Raw genomic sequence first — 11,494 nt, forward strand, 5'->3', positions numbered from 1 at the left:
TTTCGGTCTCGCAGGGCGCGAAACGCCGATTGTCGCCATTTCCTACTCAGGGCTGATGTTCCGCGCAGAGTTGGGTGCCGCCCTTTCCTACATCCGTATACCCGCCCTCTCGTGAACTCACTACAAACCCCAACAAGAACGAGGTTGAGACGCGGAGTTTGATTGCCCACACCCCCCGTCTAACTTTAAGTCCCAGGGGTCGGGGGCCAGTTGTGTACGGTACAAGGCACCAGCAAACAAACAAGGAAAAAACACCAAAACCATCTCGGATCCCCCTTGATCCTACGTTTGGGTCACTCGGCGCCGGAGCCCGAAACTCTCCGCCCGGATACTGGTTGCTCCTAAACCCGACAACTCCGTCTAGCTGCAGTCAGTGCCTGGCTGTTTTCCAAAAATGGTCTACTTCGGCCCTTCACGAGGGTGTGCCACATGCAAGCGGCGGCGGAAGAAGGTTCGTTGTCTTTTTCGTTTAATAATCAATGAAGAATAATAATTACTGGTGCTGATCGTAGTTAACCCCGTGTGTAGTGCGATGAAGCTCGGCCTGTACGCTTTTTGGGGCCCCGTCAGCCAGCGCATGCTTTGCTAACCTGTAGAAGTCGTGTATGAGATGTGTCACTGCCAAGCGCACATGTGGTGGCTATGAGAATGACGAGAAAGTCGTTATCCAGCAATACGAACGCCCCGATAATAAGCCTGACAGCACCACCAAGTCAATTGGGCGCAAGTGCTCACTCCCGGTGCGAGGACGTCTCCCAGGAACAGATATCCTAGCCAACGACAATTCGCCAATAGAAGTGCCCGACAAAGCCGTGGATGAGTTCGCCCTGCAGGCCTTTGTGTATGACTTTTGCGTCAGCTCAACAAATCAGGCCCTCTCGCGTGGCTTTTTGGGGCGTCTCGAGCCTCGTCTGCATCGTCTAGGCTGGAAGTCTGATCTGGCCAAGGCTTGTGGACTGGTCTCCTTTGCTAAACATGGCATCTCACTTAATCGCCCGCATCTGACCCTCCGGGCTGAGAAATTGTACCAGGTTTTGGTGGCCTCGCTGGCGGATGATATCCAGCATCCTCCTGCTACCTTGGCTAACAAGGAGGACAAAGCGCTGGTCGCCTTGCTTTTGGGTCTTTATGAGGTGCGCAACTTTTGCCTTTATATGTCAGACGTGGGGCTGACTTTCCCCGGCGTAGATCATTGCGGCCGATGACTTGCGGCCTAGTAATCACAATGTCCATGCGAGTGGCGTCGCTGCTATGCTCAGGGTGAGGAACTCGCCATTGCATCTCCTGCAAGCTATCCAAGGTGGTCAATCACTCGGGGCTTTCGGTGGAACAGAACACGTATGCGTGCTCTCTATCAATACGCAATACCGTAAAGATCTTGCTGACAACCGCGTAGAATACTGGCCTGCTTACACCTCCAATTGCAACCTCTCCAGCTCAAGCATTAGATCCCCTGCTATCTATACTAGGACCCATTTGGGAACGAAGCAATGGCAAAATTAATACAACTGCCGAGATACTCGCACTTCGGGACGAGGCAATGCAATTGAACGACATGTTCTCCAAATGGGAAGAAGCGCAACCTAATGATTTTAAACCGAGCACAGTTGGCTCCATGCCTGGACGAGGCGTCTTTTTCGATTATGGGGTGGGCTCGTGGCCCGGCAAAGTAGATACATACTTTGATCCCTACGTTGCGGGAGTGTGGAATGCCTACCGCGCCGCTCGATTATTGCTTATCGACCTGATTCTGCAACTATCGGGTATTATCGATGATGGCAAGGATCATGACGCCGAATTAGATGTGGTGCTGCATGTTTTGGAGGACATGCTTTCGTCCATTCCCTACCATCTGGCGGAAGACGTGCATGTCTTTTTGCGTGATGCAGATTCCCATTCATCGATTGCCAACCCAGGCCGAACGGTCGGTGGCTTGTTGCTAATGCATTCCATGCACGTTGTTTCCAATCTCCTGATTATCAATCCTCAGATTCGAAGCTATTTGAAGAAAAGCCTGGTGTGGATGAAACAGAATATGGGGATAGGGCTGGCATCTCTCCTTGCCAACGTGAGTATCTTCTGATTTTTACTTTCTGCTACACTGCTGAATCTACATTAGTCTTCAACCTTGGAACCCAACTGTTTTGCTAGTAGTAGCATGCTGGTTTTAGTCGGTCTACTGGCCTGAGACAAGTCGACTTGAGACAAATGAAGCGAGTTGATTATCAGTGGATTAGCAAAATACCCAATAACCTAAACATATTGAAGTATATAAACCCATTCTTTAAAGCACAACCACCACCTTCTTAGCAGAGACCCCCTTCTGGAGCACCTCTAGTGCACCCTGCACACTCTCCAACCCCTTACCCGCAACCAGCGGCTCCGGAGCCGGCACAAACGACCGAGTCTTGAGCGCCTGAGGCAAGAAGTCCTCATAAATTGCTTTTCCGATATGATTATCTCGCAGAGCATCGCCACGGCATTGCTTGACAGTGACTCCCTCCGGCGGGTTCAGATCAGCCGGCACAGGCTTGGTAGAGACAACGCGCTTGGCGCCTTGCGACGCTGCCACCACGGCGGCTGTGGTCTTTGTCGCAGAGAACCCAATGCAATCAAACGCGCCGGCAAGTTCTCTGTCCCGGAGAGCAAGGACCAGCTCTTCGACGATGTTGGCGCTGTGGTAGTCCAGCACCTGGCTTGCGCCGAGTTTCTTCACCAGATCGAAGTTGTGTGGCGAAGCGGTGGCCACCACTTCGTATCCCGCGGCCACAGCCAGCTGTACAGCGTTGCAGCCCACGCTGGATGCAGCGCCCCAGATCAGGACCGTCTTGCCTGTGGGCTTTTGTGCGGGAGAGGTGGGGAGTTGCAGGTGGAGATCACCGTCTTGGAATAGGGCGCACGAGGCCGTTGACAGACCCAAAGGAAGCACTGAGGCTGACTCAAACGAAACTTCCTCGGGGATGAGACTGGCCAGATTGGTGCGCACGATGGTGTAGGTCTGGAAAGCCCCGTCTCGCTGCTCTTGTGTCGCGTAGACCACGGAGTGACCCACCACGCGGTCACCGGCCTTAAAGCGTGACACGTTGGGGCCAATGGCCACAACCTCGCCGGCGACATCTTGACCCAGGATGGCTGGATACTGGAGGGGGAAGATCCCGCGGAGTTGGGTCGTGTTGTCGATAGGGTTCATCGCCACGGCGTGGTTGCGCACGAGAATCTCGTTGGGGCCCGGGGTGTACGTCGGGGCAGCCTTGACCTCGAGGGGGTGAGCCTTCGGCTCATTGATCCAAGCAGCAGACATGGTGTTGAATATAATGATTGGAAATGGTTTGAGTTACTCTGAATTCTGGTGATGATCGTGGGTTGTGATGAAGATAGATGTGTGTTTTTGCTGCGACACAACCTCCATATTTATATTCTGATTTCGGACGGACATTTGGATCGGCCATCTTGTAAGTCCGAACAGGGAGTCCAAAACTCCGAGCCGATGTGAGTAGTGATGGTGAGGCTGTTGGGTGGTTGTATACTTCGGCGCGCAACGCTAACCCGAAAGAGGGATTACTGCATACGGTTAGCGTTGAGCGCTGTCTGTGCTGAAAAGAGGTAAGTGCGTAGAACTTATTGTAAACTTCTGAAAGGAGTCAACGGAGACATTTAGGCAATAAGAGTTAGTTTATCAATGGCAGAGGACAAGTATGGATGAACACGAAGGAACGGGTAAACCCTTTAGGCTAAAGCGACGGGGGTTGATCCCGCAATAATCCCCCACATCACTCTTCTCTCACTGCTTTCTTACTTCTCTCACCTCCCAACCCATCCACCATGTCTTCCGCGACCCAACTAGCCGAATTCACCTTCATCCCACTGGGTGCCATAATCCAGGAGTTCCGCATCGGCGACACCAACATCGTGCTGGGCTTCCCCACGCAGGACCACTATGTCAAGTACAACACCGCACACTACGGCGCCACAATTGGGCGGGTTGCCAACCGTATCAAGGACGGCGTCATCCACAACCTGAATGGTAAGGAGATTCATCTAGCCCGCAACAATGGGCCCAATGCACTGCACGGCGGTGAGAAGGGCTGGGGCAAGCGGGTCTTCGATGGTCCGCACAACGTCCAGCGCAATGGCCACGATGCTCTGCTCTTCAAGTATCTCTGCAAGGATGGCGAGGAGGGGTACCCCGGTACCGTCGAAGTGCGGGTCTGGTACACGGCGAGCAAGGAGAACGATGGCGCGGCCAAGAGCGTGCTGACGGCCGAGTACGAGGTGGAGTTTGTCGGTGACGAGTGTGAGGAGACGGTGGTCAACATCACCAACCACAGGTATGTCAATCATCCCCAGGTGAAGATAGATGCTCGCTCACGCCTCATAACAGCTACTTCAACATAACCGGCGGCCCGACGGTGTCAGGAACCACCGCCCAGCTCGCAACCGCCGACTACCTACCTCTCGACTCCACTGGCATCCCTCTCGGCACCATCGACAAGTTCCCGCGCGACGTGGCTTCCCCCTTCACGCTGAACACCAGCGACCCGCATATCGACGACGTCTTTGTCATGGAGACTGATCCGTCTAAGATTCCGCTCGACACGCGTGGCCTGCCACTGCGCCGTCTCGCGCAGTTCAGCCACCCGGGCACCAAGCTGCACCTTGAAGTGCACAGCACGGAACCCGCCTTCCAGTTCTACACAGGCAAGTACATCAATATCCCCGAGATTGACGGTGCTCCGCCGCACGGCGAAGGCGCCGGTTTCTGCGTGGAGCCAAGTCGGTATGTCAATGCTATCAACGAAGACAAGTGGCGCAACATGGTGCTCCTCAAGAAGGGGCACATCTTTGGTTGCAAGACTGTGTACAAGGCGTGGAAGGCCTAGACATGCTCAAGATACAGCCGAATGAAAAGAAAGTGGAGCCTTGATCTCCATTATTGAGGCATTTTGGTGTTTTTCTCAACCTCGGCCCAGCGAGCACCGGGAGGCCGAGTATAGGAGCGGATCCCCTCTCGGCCCGTAGGACAGGAGATCGGGAGTATTGCCGACTGAATAGTATTCATCATCACACGAATATTCCGTCGTGTCACTTTTCGATCTTGTAGTTAGTCCGCCGACCCACCGGCCACGCGAGAACCCGCGGCTCTCGGCTGTACTTGGAACGGTGCGCTGTATGTAACTTTCCGTATTATAAACTATTCTTCGCTTTCCAGAGGGATGGCATGAACAGATTCGCTGCAAAGCGATCTGAATGTTATATCGTTTCCAGAACTAACCTCATCCTTCCATCATGGTCTAGAGATTCGACCACTCCTGACAGCATAGATACACGTGACCTCGCCCAGAGTCGGAACCCTAACCCGCATTTTTCCGCCCGCGGGGTGATATGATATGACTCTAACTGCATACTACTACATAGTTACATAAATCTTCAATCCTTGTTTGTACAGTTGACATAACAAAATGGCTGCAGCATATGGTGACCCCCGTCACCTCCTCCCAACTAACTACAAGCGCCTCATCAGCGCCTGGCTGGAAGAGGACTGCCCGAGTCTGGACTATGGCGGGTTCGTGGTGGGGGAGTCCGAGGGTGAGGCGCGGTTACTGGGGAAGAGCAAGGTATGCCTTTGATCTCGGTATTGAGCCGGACAGCGTGTTGACGGTATATAGGGAATTGTAGCGGGCGTTCCCTTCTTCGATGAAGTCTTCTCTCAACTCGGTTGCTCGTATGCCACCCCTCGATTCCGCGGTCTCTTTTTTTTTTTGAACCATCTTTTGAGCCATTGACACTGACACAAACACCGACTCCAGAACTGAATGGCACGTCAAAGAAGGTCAGCCGATCACACCCATAACCCACTGCGCCACCGTCCGCGGTCCCATCCGCAAGATCCTGCTGGGCGAGCGCGTCGCCCTCAACATCCTCGCCCGCTGCTCCGGCATCGCAAGCAAGAGCTCCGCCCTCGTCTCCGCACTCCGCGCCCAAGGATGGACGGGCACACTGGCCGGGACGCGCAAGACAACCCCCGGCTTCCGCATTGTCGAGAAATACGGCATCCTCGTCGGCGGCGCAGACCCGCACCGCCATGATCTTTCGTCCATGACCATGCTAAAGGATAACCACGTCTGGGCCTGTGCAAACAATACCGCCGCCGCAGATGGCGGAAAGGCCCCCGTTTCAACGGATGACCAGTCCATTGCAGCGGCCATTCCCCGCGCAGTGGCAGCAGCTAAAGCGGCAGGCGGGTTCGCGACCAAGGTCGAAGTCGAGTGCCGCAGTGTCGAGGAGGCGAATGCGGCTATCGGGGCCGGGGCGGATGTGGTCATGTTGGATAATTTTACGCCGGAGGGTGCGCGCTGCGGCGGCGCAGTTGAAGACGGAGTGGAAGGCGAAGCAGCGCGATTTCCTGATTGAGGTGTCTGGCGGACTCACCGAGGACAATGCGGCCGCATATGCCTGTCCCGATGTGGATATTTTGTCCACCAGCTCGATTCACCAGGGGACGGGGATCGTGGATTTCTCACTGAAGGTGTCGTTGCGGTAGATATGGTGTGTTGTACAGTACTAGTTTCTATTGAGAAGTTTGTAGATGCATGGTAACATATTCTCATTGCTTGAATGATACATCAATAACGCCAGCATGTCTGTCATGACCCATAAGTTAATCACATACATCCGACTTCCAATGCCGCATGCGCCCCGGGTATTCCAAGTTATTTGTACATTCCCCTTCTTCCCCGCCCCTAAAATTTAAACCTCAATATCCACTGTGATGCCCTCGCCCTCACTTGAGCTGACTGCCTCATCTGAGACCAGCCCGCGACTGCGTCCCGTAGTGCTGCCATCAGTGATGGTGCCCGAGGGGCCTCGGCGAACTCGTTCACGTTGAATCTGGTCGCGTAGTCTCTGATTTTCTGCATCGCGCTCCTCAAGCCGTTTGCGCGCGCCACTGCGGTCGAGCAGACGCCCTTCACGCTCTGACTTGAGTCGCTTCTCCAGTTCGTGCAGTCGATGAATCCATTTATCGTCGCCGCCTTCCCAGCCGCTAGTCCCACTGCGCGTGCGGTGCATTATGGCCCCAGTGTCATTGGTCAGAGTGCTGGTGGATGAGGAGTGAGAAGGCTGCGGTAGGCCCGTTGAACTGCGTGCCAACCCTCTTTCAGAGCGAGACTTCTGTTCAGCGCCTGTCGTAGAATTGTGACGAGATACCGCTCGTTCTGAATTTGCCGCTGTTCCAAGAGATGGGGAACGTGGGCCTGAGGTCATGACTGACGCTGCGGCCGCTGACACAGAGCCGTGGGTGCGCGAATTGGACTGGAGCAGGTTGAGTTCTGCCTTCAAGAGCCGGTTCTCACCCTTCAGTTTGGATATCTCCGACGACGAGTTGGAGTGGCCACGACCTTGCTGTTGAGATCGCAGATTCTTGACAGCTTCCTCAAGCCGTTCGAGTTTTCGGACCCTGGTGTTGAACGAATTCTCGAGGTTTTGATATTGTTTGTTCAGATCGTGGTCAACGGTCTTAATCCGGGTCTTTAACCCTGAAATCACGCTCTCAACAGTTTTGATCGCAAGCGAAAGGTTGCGGCTGAAACCGGGCCAGAACAAGATATTACCAATAACCTCTTGGCTGGGAAGGTTGCCATTAATCAAACTGTTAGAGTGAGCCCAGTCCGGCCCACACATCGCAGACAGCCGTTTCCAGATGTTCAGGAATAGAGCGTTGCGCTCGCTGAGCTGATCTTTGAATTGCTGCTCCAGCGTCATGAACCTCTTGCGATCTTGATTGCGCGCATTTTCTAGTTCCGTAATGCGAGAGTGGTTATGTGTGATAGTCCGAGACGCCTGGTGGTGAGATTTAAGCGACTGCTCAAACGACTGCTTGTCTGCCCGTCGGGCCTGCCGCTCACGTTCGAGCAGCTCCGAGAGTTTACGGGACTCTAAGCCATGGCTCTCTAGGAGAGCATCGCGGTTGCGAAGAATCGAATCCTTCTCGTCCAGTTGGGAGCGGACACTCTCCAGTTCCAGAGCAGTTGACTCGAGCTCTTTCTGCAACTTCATGATGTTGGAAATCAAGCTGGATCGGCTACCATTCAAGTCACCCAGTGTCTCGCGGAGGTTGTTCTCCAGGTCCATGAGTCGTTCGCGCCAAGTAGAAGTCTCAATCTCCTGAGCTGACAAGCTCTTCTTTAGCCTTCGGGCTTCCTCCTTCGCTGCCGAGGCTTCGCGGTTCAGTTCGTTCATGATCCGCTGGACCTCCTGCTTCTCCTTGCTTCCAACCACCTCGCGCTGGTGTCGTTCGCCTGCCAGTCGCTGCTCGAGCTCCCTGGTCTTCTCCTTTTCACTGTGCAGACTCATTGCATAGGTCTTCAGCTCAGACTCCAGGTCACCAATGCGGATCTTATCGCCATCTTGCTCTTCTCGCAAGAACGCAATCTCATTCTGGCTTGACTCGATCTGCACCGTCAGTCGCTGTACTTTGGTGTTGGCCTCGAACAGACTCTTTTCCAGTGCCTCCATCTCGCTGTTGGTCTCCTCCAGTTCTTGCTGCACGGTCTGGTATCTCTCGAGATTGTTTTGAGCATCTTCTTCGAGACGGATAATACCTTCGCTCGCCGAGCGCATCTCCGCCTGCAAGACCTTGAGACTCTCATCCTGGTTGTTCAAGTCCTCGTTCATGCGTTGACACTCGGCAATCTTCTGATCAAGCTCCTCCCCGAGAGCGTCCAGCTCTTCCTGCGCCTCAGCTTGCAGCTCCAGGAAAGCAGCCTCGCGCTCGTCAGCCAGCTGCAGAGCCTGGTCTCTCTCTTGCTGCAAGTTCTGCATCTCCTCTTCGGCTTGGTCGACATCGGCTTGGTACGCTTGATCAATCGCTTCCAGTTCACGGATGTAGTCGTCAAGCTGGGCCCCGATGGCCTGGTTCTCAAGCTTGAGGGTAGACACCTGATCGCGTAATTGTCCATTACGTGCCTCCAGCTCGTCGCGGTCTAGATCACTGGTACGTGTTCCGTCGCTCACTTCGGAAGACGACGGCCTGATGTTGGCGCGTGATGCTGAGCGGTCGAGAATGCTGTCTCCCGCAACTGATCGACTACCATCGCGCCGTTGGCCAAGTTTCAGCTCCTCGATTTCTTGATAGAGGCGTTCTTTCTCCCGGTTGCGAGACGTCAGCATTGAAGTCTGCGCGCTGACTTCCTTTCTCAGCTCTGCATTCTCCTGCTTCAGAAGTTCAATCTCGACCATGAGCGTGTTGCTGGAAGTGACAGTTCGGCTGCCATCCTTGTCGGAAGCTGACGCGTAGGAAACCGTTGAACCGCCCCGATCACGCTGTCCAGGCTTTGTGCCGCCGGTAGCAGTGTACATCTCGCTCCGCAGACGGATCGTCTCATCTCGTAGCCTTCGGTTTTCATCTTCGGCTTGCTCTCGCGCAGCAGTCTCCGCATCCAGCATATCTTTCCACATATCCTAGAACATAAAGTGGTTAGCGGGGACCGGAGAGGATGATATTTACAATGACATACTCTCTCCTCTCTAGCACCTGCATCAGACCCTCCAGCTCGGTTCTCGCTCAAGGACTTGACCATTTCGGCCAGACGGCGTTTTTCGCTTTCTCTTGCGACACTTTCGGACCTCAATCGCTCAATTTCGAGCTCGTAAGTTTCAACCCGCTCACGCAGGTAGACAACTTCTCCATCCTGGGCCGAGTCACGGTCTCCTTCTGAGCCCTCCGGATCGTGATTGACCATTGATTCCTTGTCCGATTGATGATCCTTCAGTTGTTTCTCCAAATCACGGATCTTGCGCTTGAGGCCTTGATTGTCCTTTTGTAGCTTGAGCTTGTCTGATTTCAGCTCGACGTTCTCAGAGATCATTTCCTTGATGCCTTCCTCAGACCGCTTGTTCAGCGCCTCGTTCAGGAAATGGATTCGCATTTTCAGGTCGAAGTTTTCCTTCGAGAGACGGTCAATTGTGCTGCTTTGTTCTTTGAGTGTCATTGAGCGGCCGCTTCTCCCAAACGCAGGAGTCGAGCCGCCTAGCCGTTTCTCAGGAGACGTGCCCTGGAAGTCTTCTCGGAACCGTTGTACAAAAGTGCTTGGAACTTGAATGCCCTTGACGCGATCTGCAATAGCCGTATCAGTCGGAAAGGTACTGTCTCGCGGTCGCGCTCTTGGCGTCTCCGGTGCTGAGATCTCGTCAAACCTCGCTGTCTGCCGTGCCGACCGTGGTGAGCCTTCCTCTTCATTCAGGGTTTGCAAGCCACCATCGAAGGGGCCGTTCACATTGCGTTTCTCTAGAGAATTCTCTTCGCTGTATCCAGAGATCCCAGATGCCATACTACCAAGACTGGTTGTTCTTGTCATGTTGGTACGTGTTCCAGCATGGAGGCTCCCAAATTGGTCAGAGGCAGCACCCCCTGACTGGAGGGCGTAGTCTCCTCCTAATGTGGCATCACTATTTGTCGTTTCCGTGTTGGTGCTTGTGACAGAGGAATGCGAGAGACGATGAGGCCCTTGGCGGCTGTTCAGATATTTGGGTCGAGTTCCTCTCCTGCTGCTACCACGCAAGGCTGCGTCTCCAGAGCAACTGCTTTGATCACTGAATAACCTTGACGGACCCGGCGACACGCTGCGAGAGGACCTTTGAAGTTTGGATGGTGTAAGCTGTGACTCGTTCTCTGATTGGGACAGTTGAGATCTATAGTATCGGTCGTCTTGGGAGAATTGGCCGGAGTCGGGGTTCGTCTCTGACAAAGTGAGCGGATTCCGGCGGTTCGCAGCAGCAGCGGCCGGTGACGAGTTCATGGGGTCGAGTCCCGAGTCGCTGTCCCCTTGCTGCGCCGCTTCCGCCGCGTGGACGGTTGGTAGATCCTTGTTCTGGTCCTGTGCCGGCGCTGAGTCTTGGTAAGTGTGCGACAGTCCCTCAAAAGATATGTCCGCCGCGTGGTCGCCAGATACCCCGACGAGATAGGTATCGTCCGCGCCCGCAACAGGGCCGGTCGCAGCGACATCGATGGTCGAGGGCTCTGGCAAGAAACTGGATTCCATATCCATGAGCTTGCGCCGCATTTCCGTCTCCTCGATCAGGGTTTGGTTGGTGCCGCGTTCGTGGTCGCCATTTTCGCTGAGTGGCAGGAGGCTGCTGTCGTCGCGATCCGTCAGAGGGGGTAGGAGGCTCAGCTCATCCGTCGTGCCTTGCTGCTGCTGCTCTGTTATTGTGGTTGTAGCAGCATGGTCTGCGTTTGTCTCGGTGGTGGATGTGGTGGTGGTTGTTGTGTCTTGCGCGTCGTCGGCTCCTTGGTTCTGTGTTACTGTCGAGTCGTCGATCGCACTCGGGGGCTGATCCCCGTGCGCGTCCTCTGCCATGAAGAATTCGGTGGAATCACCAGAGGCATCGACGGGCGACAAGGGCGTGTGGAAGAAAGACTCATTCGAGGGGATGCGGTACGGAGTGTCGATCGCGCCGGTCGACATGGTGACGGCGTCCGGGCGTGTTTGGGTCC

At 54.6% G+C, this 11,494-nt stretch overlaps 5 protein-coding genes across 5 annotated transcripts; 3 read left to right on the top strand and 2 right to left on the bottom strand.

Moving 5' to 3' along the window:
- Positions 1-394: 394 nt before the first annotated feature.
- Positions 395-2,188, top strand: N7510_000987 (Zn(II)2Cys6 transcription factor domain-containing protein; the record flags this gene model as incomplete). The annotated part of the gene is made up of 6 exons (XM_056972914.1): positions 395-451; positions 529-546; positions 600-1,133; positions 1,189-1,338; positions 1,397-2,068; positions 2,120-2,188. The coding sequence occupies 6 exons, from the start codon at positions 395-397 to the stop codon at positions 2,186-2,188; spliced, it is 1,500 nt and encodes a 499-aa protein (XP_056838031.1).
- Positions 2,189-2,284: 96 nt separating this feature from the next.
- Positions 2,285-3,301, bottom strand: N7510_000988 (zinc-binding alcohol dehydrogenase family protein; the record flags this gene model as incomplete). Its single annotated transcript, XM_056972915.1, has 1 exon — positions 2,285-3,301. One exon carries the CDS (start codon positions 3,299-3,301, stop codon positions 2,285-2,287), a length of 1,017 nt encoding a protein of 338 aa, XP_056838032.1.
- Positions 3,302-3,822: 521 nt separating this feature from the next.
- N7510_000989 (Glycoside hydrolase-type carbohydrate-binding subgroup) lies at positions 3,823-4,880 on the top strand (the record flags this gene model as incomplete). Its single annotated transcript, XM_056972916.1, has 2 exons — positions 3,823-4,328; positions 4,382-4,880. The coding sequence occupies 2 exons, from the start codon at positions 3,823-3,825 to the stop codon at positions 4,878-4,880; spliced, it is 1,005 nt and encodes a 334-aa protein (XP_056838033.1).
- Positions 4,881-5,459: 579 nt separating this feature from the next.
- N7510_000990 (nicotinate-nucleotide diphosphorylase (carboxylating)) lies at positions 5,460-6,541 on the top strand (the record flags this gene model as incomplete). Its single annotated transcript, XM_056972917.1, has 4 exons — positions 5,460-5,615; positions 5,667-5,722; positions 5,808-6,315; positions 6,368-6,541. The coding sequence occupies 4 exons, from the start codon at positions 5,460-5,462 to the stop codon at positions 6,539-6,541; spliced, it is 894 nt and encodes a 297-aa protein (XP_056838034.1).
- Positions 6,542-6,747: 206 nt separating this feature from the next.
- Positions 6,748-11,465, bottom strand: N7510_000991 (putative anucleate primary sterigmata (ApsB); the record flags this gene model as incomplete). Its single annotated transcript, XM_056972918.1, has 2 exons — positions 6,748-9,459; positions 9,516-11,465. The coding sequence occupies 2 exons, from the start codon at positions 11,463-11,465 to the stop codon at positions 6,748-6,750; spliced, it is 4,662 nt and encodes a 1,553-aa protein (XP_056838035.1).
- Between the last annotated feature and the right edge of the window lie 29 nt (positions 11,466-11,494).

This window comes from Penicillium lagena (assembly GCF_028827675.1).
Source record: "Penicillium lagena strain IBT 129212 chromosome Unknown utg000001l_segment0_segment0, whole genome shotgun sequence".
Taxonomy (NCBI): Eukaryota; Fungi; Ascomycota; class Eurotiomycetes; order Eurotiales; family Aspergillaceae; genus Penicillium; species Penicillium lagena.